This window comes from Taurulus bubalis, assembly GCF_910589615.1.
Source record: "Taurulus bubalis genome assembly, chromosome: 4".
Lineage (NCBI taxonomy): Eukaryota > Metazoa > Chordata > Actinopteri > Perciformes > Cottidae > Taurulus > Taurulus bubalis.
In genome coordinates this window covers 626,690-646,460 of record NC_136592.1, presented here as the reverse complement: position 1 = coordinate 646,460, position 19,771 = coordinate 626,690, and the positions used below count along the sequence as shown (strand labels likewise).

General features: G+C 44.5%; 1 protein-coding gene across 1 annotated transcript; it reads right to left on the bottom strand.

The window, feature by feature from the left end:
• Positions 1 to 893: 893 nt before the first annotated feature.
• Positions 894 to 19,114, bottom strand: aldh1a3 (aldehyde dehydrogenase 1 family, member A3; the record flags this gene model as incomplete). The annotated part of the gene is made up of 13 exons (XM_079217056.1): positions 894 to 963; positions 1,041 to 1,115; positions 2,107 to 2,264; positions 3,900 to 4,064; positions 6,182 to 6,366; positions 7,739 to 7,841; positions 8,468 to 8,581; positions 9,227 to 9,355; positions 12,543 to 12,604; positions 15,965 to 16,094; positions 18,102 to 18,242; positions 18,783 to 18,887; positions 19,007 to 19,114. The coding sequence occupies 13 exons, from the start codon at positions 19,112 to 19,114 to the stop codon at positions 894 to 896; spliced, it is 1,545 nt and encodes a 514-aa protein (XP_079073182.1).
• Positions 19,115 to 19,771: the final 657 nt, after the last annotated feature.

Genomic DNA, 19,771 nt, shown 5'->3' with positions numbered 1-19,771 from the left:
TTTAATAGTCAGGGAATGTAACCCAGTGAGAAGAGGGGGTGCAGGAAGTCCGACTACATGACAAACCTAAAGGGGAACTACATGAGAGACAACCAGGACAATGGACAAGAGACTGAATGAACAGACATCCTCAGCTGTCTGTCTCTCAGCATCCACTGAGAAGAGGTCAAAGGTCGTTGAGCAGGAGTCAGGAGACGACCGGAGAAGGTCAAGGAGGACATTCACCCTCTTTGATCAGCGACAGCGCTTACTTCCTTAATGTGATGACAACTCGGACATCTCCATGACCAGTGAGCAAACTCCATCCACTGATGAAGGCCAGCAGATGTAGCTGAAAGCTCTACAAATGTCAGAGTAAGTAGATCTAGTTCTTCAACAAACTCTATCTCAGCTTTTGTATTCTTTGTTTTGATATTTTCCTCTTGTTTGATACTAATTATATGATAAATTGGGATTTCATTGAAATAATTTTAATCCAAGTAAGTACATATTTATTTATTATTGATTTGCTATTAGAAATGTTGTTATCTTATGTTGACTTGTTGGGATCTACGGGGTAAACCGCCATTACTGTTGGTATTGTACCGACTGAACACAGACTCTATTTCCCCATAATCACTGTAGTTCCAAACCACATACTAACGCCGGGGAGAACTTCTGAGTAAATGATTATAAAAATACAAACCTGCAACATAGAGCATCAGCCGCTTTGTGTGGTGACATTACTGCTGTTGAGTTCAAGCCTATCCTCATCTACAGCGAATAAAGGGTGAGCTCTCTCTGGACTCTGATAAACTGTTTAGACTAACTCATATAAGGCCTAAGCTTAAGTCCCCATCATGAGCATGACTGAAGACAGGACTGTGTGGGGAAGACGTCTCAGCCAGTTCTTCTCACAGGGTTTCACTCAGCTTGATGGTCACTGCTTTCACCTCCGAGTATTCAGCCAGAGCATACTCTCCCCTGGAGGACAGAGACAACACGTGAGGCAGGTCAGGGACACACAGTGAACCTCATGGAGAACAAGGGATGGCTCTTACAGCTCCCGTCCGTTGCCTGACATCTTATAGCCTCCAAAGGGAGTCTGGGCATGAAGGGCGTTGTAGCAGTTTATCCTTAAGAGAGAGAGAGAGAGAGAGAGAGAAGGAACACTGGTCTGATTGTGTTTGTAGCTCTTTCATTTGCTAAAGCTACGATGAGGAACTTTTATTTCATGTTGATTTTGATGTGGGCTTTCTCTGCTGGAGTCTGAAGGATGATGTCATCTGGTTTCACCAGAATCCGAGCCGGTGGCTCCGATGAGGAGCTTTAAGAAGAACTCTCTAGAACCAGACCATGTTCTCTCTGCTGGTCTGTTCACTGATGGAGGTCATGCAGAGCAACAACCAGACACATCCGTCTGAGTGTCTGTGCCTCTCGTGTCAAGACGCTCGTCTCGGTCACGCGATGCGTTACCGCAAAAATTAACAAGCTAAAAAAATGAGTAAACGACAGACGTCTTTTGGAGAGCTTCTTTGGAAAGGGGAAAGGCCAGGTGATTCGCCCGCTCTGCATAATATGTGGCAAGAATTCGGCGTGATGGTGACTTCTATTTATTATGCACTCTATATTTGTTTTTATGCCGGAAGTATCATTTTATTTAATCATATTTATCCTCCACACCTTGAAGGCTGGTCCGTGAAAATATTGTCTTACACCACGTGGCGCAAAAAAGGTTGTGGACCACTGAGTTAGAGGATCAGGACGAGACTCAGACTGTTGAAGAACCAGTTAGAAGTTCCTTCCAATAACTTTAAGTAAGCATACACAACACTTTAAAATGGCCCAAGGTCATTTTAATCAATATGAATAAACCAGCAGTGACATAGTTCATAGTTCATTTCATTTTGAGTGTAAGATTAGAACAATAATATCAATCTCACACCTGTGCATTAACAAGTAACTGAACACTCCTTTGATTAACACTGCATGAGTATGCAGCAGGGGCAGCAGCCCCACTCAAGACGTCATCATCAATTCATGCCTGGATAACAAAATATTAGTTTTTATGAATGGTAAACAGGGAAATGAAATGCCTGTCAGAATAAGTCTGTGACCAGGACTTACCAGACGGTGCCCGTCTCCAGGGCTGCAGACACAGACAGAGCTCTGTCCATGCTGGTGGTGAAGACTGCGGACACCAGGCCATACTTTGAGTTGTTTGCTCTCTCTATGGCCTCCTGCTGCCGTTTGAAGCTGAATATACACTGCACCGGACCAAAGATCTGAGAGGGGAAGATATCAGTGACCATGGACAGAGAAGTGAGTCACACTGTAATGAAATGATTCTGTTCGCTGTGCTCTCTGACTGCCTTCATATAAATAGAAAAACACACATGTGTAATATAAACAGAAAAGAATATAGCCGGACTAGTTAAAAAAAGAAATATGGAAAAAACTGTTTAGTCCAAAATGAAACGTGACCGTGAGCCAGATGTGCTTCTTCACAAATGTGTTTTCGTTATTATTTCCATTATTTATTTACCACATAGAATCGATCATACAACAGAATGGTGAGCCCTTTGCTCGTACTGGCACCATGATAAACACATAGCTCATGATACTAATGCATGGAAGTGATGTGAATCCAACATTTCTGGTAGAGAGCTCAAGAAAACCAAATTGTCAATCTGAATATTGGGGAAAGTTGTTGAGCTGCCGACTCTCTGATCGAAGGACGAGCCGCTCTACCGCTGGGTCTCTGTCGCCCCGCCGCCATCAGAATGGAATAATGTAAATACACATTGGGCTGAAAAAAAATGTCTTTCATCTATTCATGGTTGCTCTATTGTAGAGCTATTCTAGAGCTGGTATTCAAGAAGGGCCACTGAGGCACATACCGGCATGACAGGAGGCCGGTCTAGACTGTATGCAGGCAGTTATCTGAATGTACACGGGAACCACCGGATGCAATAGCAGCAGAAGAGATGGGAGAACACACAGAGATCCCTGCCTGCCCTTTAGTAGTGCAGCAGCTGTCTAGAAGGACACCTGTGCCGCTGGCATGCTATTTTGTTCACGTTGCTGTTCTGGAGAACACATCAAAAGTTGTGTTCTCCTCTTCCAGTCACCGTGGGTCTGTGTTAAGGTCCCAGCTGTATTCTCTATGTACCACAAGATGGCAGTAGCTGCATTTGAGGTAGCGTATTGTATGGGACACTACATTATCAACTATACGTTGCAGCTCCTTAATCTCATTATGTTCTCTTGTGAAACTGAACAACAGCAGACTCAGGTCCGAGATCAAAGACTGTGATGGACATTGAATCTCCACTAGGAGACGTACACAACCTGAAAGTTATTCTCCAGTCCGAGGCCCAGCATCACTGTTCCTATTAGGACTGATATTTACTGGTGAGGGAAATGTAATGTGATTGAATCATCTCACTTCAGAATCAAATATACTAAATAATAAAAATGATATATTAGTGTGAAAAGACTGCTGTATCTGGTGAAATAACGGAGCTGGAAGTGTCAACACATTTTAGTTAAATACAGTAAATCACATTAGAGGTGGGAAACCATGTGTTCCAAGACTCCGGTTATAGGTTTATAATCTTCTATTTTGTGAAGCATGACCTGGCCATGTGATCAAAATACTGTTCGAATGAAGCCTTTTACAGGACTATCAAAACCCATTTCTGTCAGGAAAAGCTAGTATAATTTGGGGACTTGTGTTGGTCATGTGTACTGAAACAGGCCTCCATAGAAGTAGAACTGTGTTGTCTATCCTCCTCACAGAGTTGTATGTCTATGGTGTGATTAAAGAACCTTTCCACAGGGGGTCAGGCTTTACTTTCACACAGGAACACCAGCCCCTGTCTGTCTGTGTCAGATCCATGAATGGAAACAGGTTGTACCTCTTCCTTGGCGATGCGCATGTGGTCTTTGACCCCAGAGAAGATGGTGGGTTGAATGAAGAGACTCTTCTCGCCCACAGCCGCTCCTCCATACTCCAGCCTGGCTCCTTCCTGCTTCCCACTCGCTATCAGATCCATAATCTTGTCAAACTGTTGTCGGTCGATCTGGAGCCAGCATCAGACGGCAGACAAGGGAAAGAATGTTTAATAACATGGGAGCCTACCTTTTGGGGACTTCACTTCCCCTTGATACATTGGGATTAAAACTAGATTAAGCCCGTGAGAGACTAGCGAGAAACCAGCAGGCGACCAGCAGGAGACCAGCGAGAGGCCAGTGAGAGGCCATAGAGAGACCAGCGAGAGGCCAGTGAGAGGCCATAGAGAGACCAGCGAGAGGCCAGTGAGAGACTAGCGAGAAACCAGCAGGCGACCAGCAGGAGGCCAGCGAGAGACCATAGAGAGGCCAGTGAGAGGCCATAGAGAGGCCAGTGAGAGGCCATAGAGAGACCATAGAGAGACCAGCGAGAGGCCATAGAGAGGCCAGTGAGAGGCCATAGAGAGACCAGCGAGAGGCCATAGAGAGACCATAGAGAGACCAGCGAGAGGCCATAGAGAGGCCAGTGAGAGGCCATAGAGAGACCAGTGAGAGGCCAGCGAGAGGCCAGTGAGAGACTATAGAGAGGCCAGCGAGAGACCAGTGAGAGGCCAGCGAGAGGCCAGTGAGAGACTATAGAGAGGCCAGCGAGAGACCAGTGAGAGGCCATAGAGAGGCCAGTGAGAGGCCATAGAGAGACCAGTGAGAGGCCATAGAGAGACCAGCGAGAGGCCAGTGAGAGGCCATAGAGAGGCCAGTGAGAGGCCATAGAGAGGCCAGTGAGAGGCCAGTGAGAGGCCATAGAGAGGCCAGTGAGAGGCCATAGAGAGGCCAGTGAGAGACCACAGAGAGGCCATAGAGAGGCCATAGAGAGGCCAGCGAGAGGCCAGCGAGAGGCCAGCGAGAGGCCAGCGAGACCAGCGAGAGGCCAGCGAGACCAGCGAGAGGCCATAGAGAGGCCAGCGAGAGGCCAGCGAGAGGCCAGCGAGAGACCACAGAGAGGCCATAGAGAGGCCATAGAGAGGCCAGCGAGAGGCCAGCGAGAGGCCATAGAGAGACCAGCGAGAGGCCAGTGAGAGGCCATAGAGAGGCCAGTGAGAGGCCAGTGAGAGGCCATAGAGAGGCCATAGAGAGGCCAGCGAGAGGCCAGTGAGAGGCCATAGAGAGACCAGCGAGAGGCCAGTGAGAGGCCATAGAGAGGCCAGTGAGAGGCCAGTGAGAGGCCATAGAGAGACCAGCGAGAGGCCATAGAGAGGCCAGTGAGAGGCCATAGAGAGACCAGTGAGAGGCCATAGAGAGACCAGCGAGAGGCCAGTGAGAGGCCATAGAGAGGCCAGTGAGAGGCCATAGAGAGGCCAGTGAGAGGCCAGTGAGAGGCCATAGAGAGGCCAGTGAGAGGCCATAGAGAGGCCAGTGAGAGACCACAGAGAGGCCATAGAGAGGCCATAGAGAGGCCAGCGAGAGGCCAGCGAGAGGCCAGCGAGAGGCCAGCGAGACCAGCGAGAGGCCATAGAGAGGCCAGCGAGAGGCCAGCGAGAGGCCAGCGAGAGACCACAGAGAGGCCATAGAGAGGCCATAGAGAGGCCAGCGAGAGGCCAGCGAGAGGCCAGCGAGAGGCCAGTGAGAGGCCATAGAGAGGCCAGCGAGAGGCCAGCGAGAGGCCATAGAGAGGCCAGCGAGAGGCCAGCGAGAGGCCAGCGAGAGGCCATAGAGAGACCATAGAGAGGCCAGCGAGAGGCCAGCGAGAGGCCAGCGAGAGGCCATAGAGAGGCCATAGAGAGGCCAGCGAGAGGCCAGCGAGAGGCCACAGGCGTTACAGGTCTTGTGTAGTTTCTTTGTTTCTTTGCGCCTCGAGCAAGATGGCGGGGCGTACGCATGCTGACGCCCCCAGCAGACCCAGTCCGCTCCCCATCGCTGCTGGCACAACTACAGTGTTAATAGCTCAGAAATGTCACCTTTTCTGGGGTTGGTAATCTTCTTCGTTTTAATGTCTACTCTTCTTGTAATGTCAATTTTGTCTTACTTTTTTATGATTCTACTTACTTGCCCATGACTATGGGAATTTCCTAAAACCTGGTACATAACATCTCCCCTTTGCTCTTTATAAGGTTAATGGTATTTGTGCATTGTTTCTGTTTAAATAAAGACATATGTCTAGAAGTGCTCTATGTTGACTGTGTGCTCATACCTGTGGCCCGTGTGATGTCTGAGGGTCCAGCGGGTCTCCTATGACGATCTTCTTTGCGTTTTCTATACTGCGACGCACAAACTCCTCATAAATACTTTCTTCCACAAAGATGCGTGATGCAGCCGTGCAGCACTGACCCTGGTTATAGACAGCTCCTTTCTGGGTCTCTTCCACAGCCAGCTGCACTGTAGCACACACACACACACACACACACACACACACACACACACACACACACACACACACACACACACACACACACACACACATAGATACAAATGAGCAATACACAAGAACCCCTCTAACCTTCACTACTCTATTACCTCTCATCAGTCGGGTTCAGTGATGGTGAGCTGTTACATTAGCTATGTAGCCACTTACCCGCTGTCTTTATTACCAACCTTAAATAATCATATAACTATAAGTTCACCAGTGATTTTAGAAATACTGGAAGTTGTGGCTAATATTGTTAGTTGTCTTGTTCTGGCACAGGAGGACATCACCTTCAAAACTCTGGGGAAAACTAGAATGACATATTGTATAATGCATTAACAAGACTAATGGTTTATTTTTAATGTGTGAAGGGGACGGGGAGGAAACTAACCTGTTAACTTAGTCCAAAGTGAAATTGGCTACATTTACTCCCCTAATATTAGTTACTTCATATCTTATTAATATCTTATAATATATATAATATTTGCTGTTTCAGCCAATGTTAATCAATGCATATATATACTTTTGTTTTCTTCCTGGTGCCGTTATGGGTAGGTGTGACAGAGGACTACTTATCAGTTCAACAAACACATAGTGGAGGCCATCAATCAAAGCACACAATATCCTCACATTACACATGCTGGTAGAGTCGTGGCTGAACCGGACAGTCTCCTCTGCTGCTGCTCTGTAATGCCTGCGTTGTTTAAAACATGAAGGTACCAGTAGCAACACAAACACCAGTACCCTTAAATGAATACCGATACCAAGAGAGTCCAGCATTCGATACCCATCATGTGAATGGAAGCATTCAGTTGTAGCTTCTGCGGTAATGGACCAATCGCATTAAACTAAAGAAGGCTTGTGGGAACTGGCTGCGAGCAAAACCATACAAATACTCATTTATTCTAGATCATGCACAAAAAGGATCGATTACAGGTGTCTTTTGACAGGAGAAGTTTTGATACTACTTGGTACTGGTGTATTATTACATTAAAGGTATCGGTACTTAGTCCTAGCCAGCTCTGTCTGCAGCACAGACACTGAAGCCGGGGTTCTCTGCAGCCCCTGAGCTACAGATCCTGTTGGGTAGCAGTGATAGTTGTGGGATAACAGCCACGGCAAAAAAAGGTAACTTGTACAGAGGAAGGATGACACTTGACAGGCCTCATATTTCAATATTTCTGAGTGGAAAAGTGATGTAGTGAAACACCTGGGGCTCGATACCGCATAACAGGTCACATTGTGAGTCTCGTGAATGCTGAGACAATCAAAATGCCACTTCTTCTTCTTCTTCTTCAGAGAGAGAGAGAGAGAGAGAGAGAGAGAGAGAGCATGTTTACTCACAGTCACAGTCAGCAAACACAATGCAGGGGTTCTTCCCTCCCAGCTCCAGAGTCACCCTCTTCAGATTACTTCTGGCTGACGCTTCTTTGATCAGCTGGCCGACCTGCAAAAATGACAGTGTACTGTGTCATACCTTAATGCATCATGGGTAATACTGAACAAATAACTCTTTTACATATATGCTAGGGCTGGCCTTTTATTTTGAAATGTATTTATTGATTTGTTCAGTTGCTGTTTCAGTTTGGCCTTTTAACTCAAACTATTCATGCTAATACAATCATTAATCATCATCTTTGCATTAGTAAACATATTTATCCAGAAACTGGGTGAATCATGTTTTTTAGGAAAGGAATCAGTATCTTAAAGCTATACTTAGTTTCACATGAAGGTATTCCATCTTGATATTGGAGTAACACATTACAGCTCAATAAATGAGTCTTTTCCGTCATCTAACAGAGGGAAAAAGTTACAGCATGTGGTTTTGATAGTAGTTTGCATGCATTGGGGCTTTTCCGCTGTTGTAACTTTGCCAGGGGACCAAGAACCTTTTAAAAAACTCTTAAAGAAACTTCACTGGGTCTCAGGGACTTAATTCAGTTCACGTACCATCGATCCAAGGGCAGGACGTCCTGATAGATCAGTACCAAGGCACGCTGCCATCGCTGATTGAGAATCACTTAAGCACTGGTCAAATATCAACATAGTCATAGTCAACATGAACTCACACACCTCGGTAGAGCCGGTGAAGGCCACTTTGTCGATGTCCATGTGGCTGGAGATGCATGCTCCTGCTGTGGGACCAAACCCAGGAACAATGTTCACGACCCCAGGAGGGAAGCCCGCCTGCAACGGGACCCAGAGCATGTTAGACCCTACGAGGCCAAAGACATCCGATCCATTTGCCTCCAGGCCAGGTTCAGTATCTCTGTTATCATCTTTCTACGTGAGCATTACATGACATTCTTGACAGTTTGAATAGCATAACATTCTGATATTTTTAATTTCAGTATTTCTCTTCAACAACTAATGACCATGCTCGTAACTCCATTGAGGGCACCAAGGTTATGAGCTCTGTACTGTCTTCAAATAAGGATAGAGATTTATGGGTGGAGTTAAATATTCTAAACATACTAAAACAAATACATGGTTTCACATATCTTCTATTACCTCCAAAAAGGAAACACATCTACAAGAATATAGCAAACTCTGAGTCAATTCAAGCCTCCATCAAACTGCATCCGATGATGTTCCAGGCCTGACTCACCTTGAACGAGTTGTTCTATAAACTCAAAACACAAACGTATTCAATTTAGAGTGACTGATAGACTTCCCTACTAAACGGTGGTTATGTCTAGTGGAGGACAAGGACCTTTGGGAGTCGGAAGCAGACATAGCTGAGGTGTTCAGGTCCAGGTTGTCTCCACTGCTGGGAACAGCCAGGATCTAAACATACTAGAAGTAGAGTCTAATCCTCAGCCAACATCAGACCTCTTTGATGAGCGCTCCCATGTGGAGGGCCGTGATGGGGGTCTGCTCGGCCGGCTTGATGACCACCGTGTTTCCACAGCTCAGGGCCGGGGCCATCTTCCACATGAACATCAGCAGAGGGAAGTTCCACTGCCACAGACAAAAGAGCACATGTTAGCTGACTGCTGCCATGTGTACCCGCTAGATGCAAGCCTTTGTCACACATAAACAGCGCAGCTGAATTCAACCCCCTCCACTAGGCTGATATGAGTTATTTCTCAAGTCATAGTTTATACCATTAAAATATAGCGTTTCCCTATTATACAGGTTGTACACACTACACAGGTTGATCTGCTGCATGAGGTAGAATGAGCCGCTGGTCGCCAGGTGATAGCAGCATGTGTTTTGGACTTGATCTACGGCACCTCAATGGTGGCAATGACGGAAGGGCATTTCCACAAGCTTCAGGCCACCACTGCCCCATATTTGAAAGAGATTAGGCAACAACTCCAAACTCACTAAAGACTACTACAGTGACATCGAATACGTGCAAAAGCCGTGTAATAGTTGAACTTATCAAACCCAGTTAAACTTTAAAAAATCAAAACCTGAACCGAAAAAGGAAACATTGGCAGTGAAACACCTGTATTGGAAAAGGTTTGACGGGCTCTGAAGAACCTCCCACTGAAAACCAATGCAGCCATCGGCCAGAGACAATGCAAGTTGCCCTTTGTTTCATTCTTCACGTACATATGTCTGTCACGTTTGATGTGTAAGTGCAACCCCATGAATGTGTTTGAGGAGGAGTTTCTAAGTGTGCTCCATTCTGCCCATCTCAACAAGGATGCGTCTCACCTCTCTTTGACTGTGTGCTTCTCCTCCTGCCTTCCTGTGTGACTGTTTGGAGCAGCTATTAACAATGTTGACTTTAACTGGTAAAGTAGCTTGTTTCAACACACCCCGAGGGCTGGGCTGCGTTGGTGAAAAGGGATCCGAGCCTGAAGGCTCAGCTTGGGGTCCGAGCTCGGAGCAGAACTCCAGCTGACGAGGACACGACCTGGACGGCTTGCTCTAGAGGTCTTCTGGACATGTCTAACTGGGAGACTCTAAACCAGAGTATACGGAAGGGACTACATGTCCAATCTGGACTGGGAGCATCGAGGAAGGACATCTAGTCTCCCTCGCTCTGCCTGCTGCCTCGTACATCAAAACTGCATTGTGAAATATGTTTATAGGGAAACGTATTTTGTTGCAGATTCCTTTCTAAAGAAAGTCTGCGTAGGAAGGAGGCGATCGGGTCGGATGGGTCAAACAAACACAGGAGAGCGCTGTTTGTGTCCTTTGTAAAAACAATACAGACATTATACTATAGGTTATAGGGCAGTCATCTGTTTTGTCCGCCGTGGCTATATTAAATACACAACAATAGGCAGGTGTCATTTCTGCTGAAGTAAAACAGCCAAATCATACTGACTATGTTGTGTACAGAGAGGATGGGAATGACCTGATATATGAATTAGTTATGTCACTGCAGCTGTAATATAACTACACGAGAGGCACAAACTGGGGTCAATAATCCAAGCAGCGCATCATCAGTATTTAGTTTTCCCCAGAAAATCCCCATCATCACTTAGATGTGAGAATATACACGATAATAAAGGCTTCTCTGGATCTTCAGGATCATTCAAAGTAAATGCATTCAGAAAAGAGGTCACTTATTTTCCAGTTGCTCACTTCTATGTTGGAAACCAATGGACCAATCATTGAGCACTCAAACCCAAATTAGACAGCAACACATGAGAGTGCTGCATGTTTATTGTTTAGGCATTGTTAACTTTTACAACTCTTTGGAAACACTCAGAGCCATTAAGGGATCTTGGGATCACAAGAGAGTAAAAGGTTCCCTGTTTTCCTCTGACAATGACTCATGCTGTGTGTGTGCCAGCACTACTTTCAGTAATTACACAACGTCCTTCAGTATGAATTTCACTTTTATGATATAATCTCCCATGTCAAACAACAGCCGTTTTGTTCCTCTGTTGCCAAAGCAACATTAGAGGTTACGGGCCGATGCTCAAATGGCTTATTCTGTCATGATGTTGAAATTATACACATGTGTCTATCTGGATCTAACACAAAGTGCAACACAATACGGTACAACACAATACATATATTCCAATGTGTGAAAGTAAGTAGAAGCAGCACAGGACTGAGCGGTGTGTTTGTGTAAGAATAGCCAGAAGGGGTTATCAGAGAGGAGCTCTTGTTTAGGGCAGACGAAGATAAGGTTTCTGGAACACTTAGCAGGGTTGCATTTCATCCTCACATCCAGAAGGGCCTTTACATTATGAGTAGTTATCGTACGAGAACTACACGTCTATGATCAGTGCTTTTCCTGAAAGTTAAGCTCAGTCTTGAATGGTTCCAATTAAGCCTGAGTCTAGTTCCAAGAAAGCCAGAAATACTGTATTAGCAGTGTAGATGGTGTTTAAAAGAAATGCTGCATAAAGGAATTCTGTGACATTTTGGGAAACACGTGTGTCTGCATGTCATCAGAGCACATCATATAAATGCTTTCTCAGCGCCTCCAGTATGTGAATGAATTAATAGAGTGTGTGCATCAAGTCAGGATTGCTGCTCATTTACTCCTGTGGCCAACTTTTGGTACTAAAACTGTGAGTTTACCTAAAACTGCAAAAAATTAGGATAAACATGTTTTGCAAGGCATGAAAAGCTGATTATATTGGTGTGACCAGGGAAAGAGACCGTAATAAGAATATAGAATAATAAATAAATGTTTAGATGTCGCGGGTGAAACGATCATGGTCACCATCTTGCAGTACTGCATCTAGTTCTGATCCATCTATGGTCCAGTATAAAGTTAAACTGGGATTAGGTTGGTCTAGTTTAGCTCACAGGAGCAGGAGGAAACTCAGGTGACTACGCACGCTTTTTGTCCTGGACTTCCTTTTTCTACGTGCATCCAGTGAGCCGGCGTCTTATAGCACAGAACATAGCTGTGTCACGAGCTGGAGGCACAGCGTCTTGTTGGATTCTAGTTATGAATGAGATATTGTGCAATGTTGATTTGCTAAATGCTTATTAGGAACAGATTGTATTACAGCATAATGGTCAGAGATCATGAAGCACCTTTTACTGGATCTCCACACACACTGCAACACTTTATAAACAACAATGCTATGTGTTGTCTTGTGTTATTTGCAGTGTGCATGGGCGTGTATATTTTTCACACCAAGACAATCGAATGTGCACAGTAATAAGAATTCTTATTATACGTTATTGGTCATAAATTCAAACCAGATCTCCTCTTACTTACTGGAATGATGGCTCCACATACGCCAACAGGCTCGTGTTTAGTAAAACACATGAAGCTTTCATCTGCAAACAAAACAGATACACAACAATCACTTTAGACGACTGTACTGGAGGTGGAGGTGAACGTTTCATTTGTGTTACTGTTTTACAGGCTCAGCGAAGGCTATCTGCCCGGCAGCGGGCTCAGGTTCATTCTTGTTTCGGATGTATTCTCACGGTCTGCCACCTGGTCGCCAGGTTTCTGTAGAGGTGGCACAAGGAAACACACAGATACCGGCAGAGGGGTCTGGTGTCACTCATGTGGGCCAGAAGTGATGGAGAGGGACTCAGTAGAATAGTAGACGATACATCCTGTTTTAAAACCTCAAATCCTTCCCTTTGATTGGATCACCAACAAGTGGGCGGGCTAACGTAAGAACACGTCACATTTAGTTTAAAGGGAGAGAAGATGATTTCATTATGAAATAAAAAAAGATTTTCTTTTCTTTTTAATAATACAATTGTTTTGTCATTTTGTTCTGCATCTTAAAGGGTTAAAGGGCATTTTCCGTTTCATCTTGACTTTAATTAAGCGACCATTAAAAAGTCAAATGGAGGTCAAGTAGATGTTTGCAGAAGGTTGTTCAGGTAGTTTCCATCGGCTTTCACATAACTGAAGTTCCATTCTGACAGGAGACTGAGGGGCAACCGAAAAAAGATCCGACTTCAACACGGCCGAGTCCTCTTCCTGTGTTTTAGAAACTACGCCCATGTTCTAGTTAAGCTGCCTTTACATGCGTGTTTTAGAACGTGCCGCCCGCTTTAGCAGCGAGACCAAGTTGTACTGCCAGAGGCTCAGCAGATAACTGGTCAGACCCGGCCTCCCAGTCTGCACCCTGACCTTCTCCAGTTTCCCGTGTGGCGGATCACAGACCGGGAGCCTCCCCTCCAGCAGGACTTATCTCCAGCGGCCTTTATCTGCGAGTCACTGGGTGAGTCCACGTTCACCCAGCTCATGAAGGGTAGTCAGTGGGAACGTCCTCGTACACAATGAGCTGTCAGAGTGTAACACAAGATGCAGACGCAGCCTGCGGCCTACAGTAGCTGTGCGGCTAACGCTCCACATTCCAGACTGACACGTCCATTCTCCTAGAAGATCAGAGCGGGAGCATCGCTCTGCTGCGAGCTCACAGCCGCCTTTCAATGAGGTCGTGAGGTCAGCTTTATGACCGTGGTCAGGGATCCAGTTGACCTGACCTGATGTGGATTCCCACAGTGAATCTACCACTTATTATACTGTATATGTATATGATATGTTTATATTTCAGATATGAATAGCTTGGCTTTATATAAGAATGAGAAACCTCATGAAGGCCATTTAGCATTGAGTTGTCTTTTCAGATTTGTTTTTTTACTTGAATCGAAATTGTGGATCAGGAACTATAACTTAATAACTATATCTCCGTGTGGTGGAAACTATCTATAACAACAGAGCCCATGACTATTTTAAAGACCATGGTACCCAGTCCCAACCAGAGTAAGTGACCACTGCACATCAAAAGTATATCATAATCAATAACCATCACAATATGTTTGATTTATGGTGATTTACCTCTTGCAGTTATTGATGATAATGTTGGTATATGTTGCATTGATTCATTGTTCACCTGGATTCCTGCATCTCTGCTCTGTCTTGGACTTTTTCTCGTTGTGTAATCTAAAGTAAAGTAGACTTCTTCGTGGTGAGGACATGTCTGATCTGAGTGATGAGCCGACGCCATGTTGCTGGGCTGACCTGCGCCGTGTCAATATTTATTCTTCTGTTAAACAAAAAATGAAAGCAGCCGAGCAACAACTTATTGTGTCTGCAGTCGTACAATAACTCCCCTTCTGAGAATGAATGAAATGAAAAGTGAAAGTATTGCTTTTCTTTCTCTACTGGCATCTAGAAATGCAGGTACTTTTGGTTTCTGCCTGAATCTGACATTATCTGAGTTATCATTAATAACGTTGCTGACTGGAAATACTGGTACATTTGGCTGCATTCTTTAAAATCATTTTCTCATCCTATCTTTACTCCCACTGTTGTACAAGCCGCGACAGGTACATTCGTTTGGTTTTCCAACTTTCCAAACGCAATGCACGGTACATTTATCCTGACGGAGGTTTCCAGCCAACAGTGTTGTCCATCCTGAGGCCCGCCTCTTCTGGGAAAGCCTCTTCTGGGAAAGCCCTACTTTGCATCCCGCCCGATGAACCTAGCAGTCGTGCAGCAGCTGGACCTCTAAAGGATTCCACAGCGTGTCTGTCTCCAGCTACGACCGTCCAGTTTCCAGATCAAGCTTCCACTCGGCTCCGTCTCGTCTTGATGACAGTGTAAATGTGGGGATTACTGCTGAGAGGCATTGAGCCAATGCTGATTGTTAATCCTCCCAGACTGTTGCACCTCACTGATTACTATCTCAGCCTCTTCCTCTTCCCTTTGTCCTGCCGTGCCTTACATCTCTCACCACTCTGTTGGGATCTAATCAAGAGGAAAAGCGTGTTTTGTCTATCCGCTGTCCTGCAGAGGCAGAGGAGAAGCAGAGTAGGATGAGGGGGAAGTATTAGAGGCTGATGAGAAACCACCGGGCCTCAGGACGAGCCGCAGCCGTGCCAGGCAGTAACTGGTTTCCCACTGGTGCACTGCTTATGGAGCCCTTCCAATTACCATGTGCACACTTTGAATCTTCATTTATTTATTCACGGCTACTCATTTTGCATTATTTATTCATGGAGCCCATGAAGAAAGGGAAGAAAAACATATCTGTGCACAGAAACTCAGCAAACAGTATTAATTCATGCTTTCTAATGTAAGATTGAATAAATAATGTACTAAATCAAATTGAGTAATTATAGGCACCGCAACTCTAAAACACGTCTTCAGATCCGACCGGTTCAGACACAACTTTTAACTTTAGTTCCTGTTCTTCCATTAACTTTTAGCAGAACGCAAATCAATTAATTCTTGACGTCCAGAGCATACATCAAATTTCAGTTACATATAACTGTGCTATATTGTGCATGAGAAAGCCCAGAGGCATTCGGTGTATTTCTGTGTTCACGGCGTCTCCCTGAACAGACATGCAGGTTGAACTCATATCAGCTCACAGTAAAGGGTCGAGGCCTGAAGTCTGGTTTTCTCTGATTTGCAGTGATTGTGAATTTAACTCTGAGTGCTGCTAAAATGCAGGTGACCTACAGGACAGCACGGTACCTGAACGCATCCCATAGCCACGCACACACACAAATACATCCAAAGTATACATCGTCTTCAGGCTCTCACTTGTCTCTGTTGTTTTGAACGACGGCTGCATGTAAAGGTTGTTTTGTTTTATTATCATGATCCCTGGATCTCTGTTGGTCATGACGGTTCTTTTGTTGAATACGATGACACACACTCACCCACAGGTAGACTCTTGCCATGGATCTTGTCGGCCCAGCCTGCATAGTACCGCAGGGTCTTGATGCTGCCGTCCAGGTCGATGAAGAAGGACTGCAGGAAGGGCTTCCCTGTGTCCAGCGTCTCCAGGGTCTACAGAGCCAGGAACACTTGCATCATGCACTTGTTCAGTCATGTTGCACATTTATATGAAAGATTTAGCCATAAGTGCTTTTAAGAAAGGTGAATTGTCAAAATGATTCCAGGCTGCGTTGACTTAAACAAACCACCTGGTTAGTCAAAACGTATTTGGAAGACAAAATGAAGGTCTGTCTGTTGTACACTTCCACCACACGACCTGAACTCACTGCCTCATGTGCAATGAGAGAGGATTCGGAGCATTTCACCCAATTTCAGTTTGAAATCCAAAGGAAGTACCTTACAAAGATAATCTGGATACACCTTTGAGATGTTTCCTTCTTCAATAACATGTCTTCTTTCCGACTGTAAAACATTCAAAATACATGGAGATGTTGTCTATTTGTGTCTGAAGATTTCGCTTAAATTCCCCACAAGTCCCCATCAGATAATGCCTAATTTTGCATATTTAAACCTAACATTTTAGAAAGTCAAGCATGTAACATTAAATTCATAATTGATAATGTTAACACATAATAGTGAATGGTTGTGTTTAAATGTTTACTGTAGTTACTTTTATGTAATTGTCAAAGCAAAAATAATAAGTGAGGCTCCGCAGCCGTGACTGGAACCACTGTACTACTTTACCGTCGCTTTTTTTTACTGTCGCGTCCTTATTTCCCCAAACATAGCTGGGAATGTAACGTAATTAGCCATACGCTGCACACCACCACTGCAAAACATGTTTGCAATAAGCAGGCACATGCAATCTGATATTATTACTTCACTCACATCTGCAAGGGCTCATTTATAGATCTAAGTCTCAATGCAAGATGGCAGCTAAACAGAGTGATTAGACACATCAATATCTGAACGAGACATCCAGCAATCATTACAGTTAGAGAAAGGACGCCGGGGTGGGGTCATGATGTCATGCAATAATATTGGCCAAACCCTGATATGAATAAGTTAACATCATGAGAGCACATTGACAGCAGCAGGATATACCATACGTTTGCTGCTCATGAAATAGCCCTCGCTCCTCTAATTGACCTCCATAGTTATGAATAATATCTGAAACACGAGCAGCACAAGAAAAATACATCTGTTGTCATTTAGAGTTAGTTGTGTAATAGGGACGCATGGTCATTAGGGAATACGTGTTTTTACAGATCTGACACGGAGTTGAAAACATTAGAAAATATTCAACAAAGAGAAATTCTGCTTGTAAGAAGAAAGAAAGAAGTGTTGCTAAAGTACTGCTGGTAACTAGTGCTGATGATCTGGTATTTACTTTATTTCATGCTATTCTATATTTCAGAACATTTCAGAAGGAAACAAAGCACTTTTTGTCTGCCAAATAGTAATTTAAAAATGACATATTGTGTGTTGTTATACAGTAAAATAAACTACCCAACAGTAAGCAATACAATACCAACCACCTCCACCAAAAATAGATACAAAATTACAATTATTACACATTAATGCACGAGTAATATTAATCGCATAATATTATTTATGGCCATTATGTTGCATAACAAGTATATCCTTTTGATACTTGGAGTACGCTGTATTTTCATGTGAGACGTTTACTTGTAAAATACTTGTTTATTTTAGTTTTCACCTCAGTTTAATTATATTTGTATTGTATAAAATTTAAATTAATTATTTGTCCGTTGTTATGTATCTCATAAATTGTTTTAACTTTTTGTAACTACTTTATTTATATTTAGTTTGATGTGACCCATAATTAAGATGAAGCTATTTGTCTTCTAGACCATTTGAGTACAGGACAACACATGGCAGTGCATCTCTAAAAGAAACCTCTCTGAAATGCACCTGCAACCCTGTAAGTGTACAAGTCCATCATGTTTAAAGTCAAAACCAAATACTTTAAATGGGTGTGCTACTGTTAGCGGGGTCGATGTAAGGGTCGACCCGAGAGCCGCGCTGCCTCCGCAGCTCTGCGGGGAACAGCGTGCCTCGCGCGGCAGCAGACAGCAAGGAGAGGGGTCAGCCCACCGCCAGCAGGAGCCGGTCCCTCTCCGTCAGGTCGGCCAGCTTGTGCAGAAGTCTTCCGCGGCTGGACGCGTCCATCCTCCGCCACGGAGAGCCTCTCCGCCCGGCCGCCTTGGCTGCCTCCACCGCCTTGTCCACGTCTTCCTACACGGGGAAAGAAGCAGGAGGAAGCGGGGCGTTGTGGGAACACCAGGCTCAAAGCCGCTGGAGAGCTGAACAGCAACACAAGGACTTCTCTAACAGCGCCAGGGACACGCTACAGTTCCTAATCATGTAGCATAAACACTATTAATACAGTATTCATACTAGATTTGAAATCTTTCGGCTCCCAACTTCCCACGTGAACCTCATTGATGAGTGATGTCCCGTGGCTTTAAAAGCATGTAAATGATATGGTCAAAGTTATTTTGTTATTTAAAACGCCACTTAGAAGATAAATTGCATACCGAATTTGGTAATAGGTTATTATTTATTATAATAATTATTATTATAAGTTATTTTAATACACTGGATTTCTTAGACATTTTTCTGAATAACACAAAACCTTAAATTAATATTTAAGATATCTAAGATATTAAAATGAAGTTTAGCTTAAAGTTGTTTTCCCCTTTTGATTTAGAGCCAAATCTTTATTGAAAGGGCTTCCTTATTGTTAGGCCTTTATAAAATAAATGAACGCCTTACCTTGTCTGCTTCTTCTACATCACAGATCTTGACACCCGTTGCTGGGTTGAAAGTAGGAAACGTCCTTCCACTGCTGGATGTGTGCCATTCATTGTTGATGAAAATCTGTGGAGGGTCGGGAGTGTTTGTAGTGACTCTGGTTTGTACCTCAACTGACACCTGATGTAAACCACCATCAACGATGAAAACACTATGGAGTAAATGCTGGTTTGGTAAAGCCTCACCTTGGTGTGTCTGACCTCCAGGACTTTGACCGGCAGAGGAAGAGGCAGAGGAAGAGGCAGAGGAAGAGGCAGAGCCAGTCCGTTCTCCGTTGTTCCGTTCTGTGCCATTCTGGGTCCGCAGTACAGTCCAGGTCAGTCTGTCTGCTCCGTCTACTCAACACTGTCGGCCCATCCACTGGCTTTTTATAAGAATGTGGAGTTCCTCCTCCTCACACAGCAGTTGAGGAGAGCCCAACTCCGCCCCTCAGCTCTGATGAAGGGCCTTTATCTGTGGGGATACGAGTTCTGACAGAACCCTGAATCCTGCAACAAGTATCCTTTTTGTTACTAGTATGAACAGTGTGTAAGGTGGTGGTCATGTGATACCGTCTACCTGCTGTTACCTTCATACTTGCACATAAGCAAGGCACTGTGGCAGCAACTACTATTTCTGGTCATGACGATGGTGAATAAACGCAGAGCAGTTTCATGGTGGGATGAGCATCCACGAGCTGCGTGTGAGAGACCGTGAAAATACAAATAAAGTGCTGCTTTTTTTAGGCCATGCAGGAAGTTAGCATCACACTGGTTCCCTCGTGGAAAAACATTAACAATGGGATTATTCCACTGTATTTTGGATTATTGAAGAAACTACACTCTGTGGTAAACAAACGTTGACGTTACGTGAACATTGTTGCTCAGCAAGATCATCTTCAACGCAATCGGGAGAAGTAAAAACAATGTTAAGCTATAAATCAACTACATTATGTACATTATGAGCGTGAG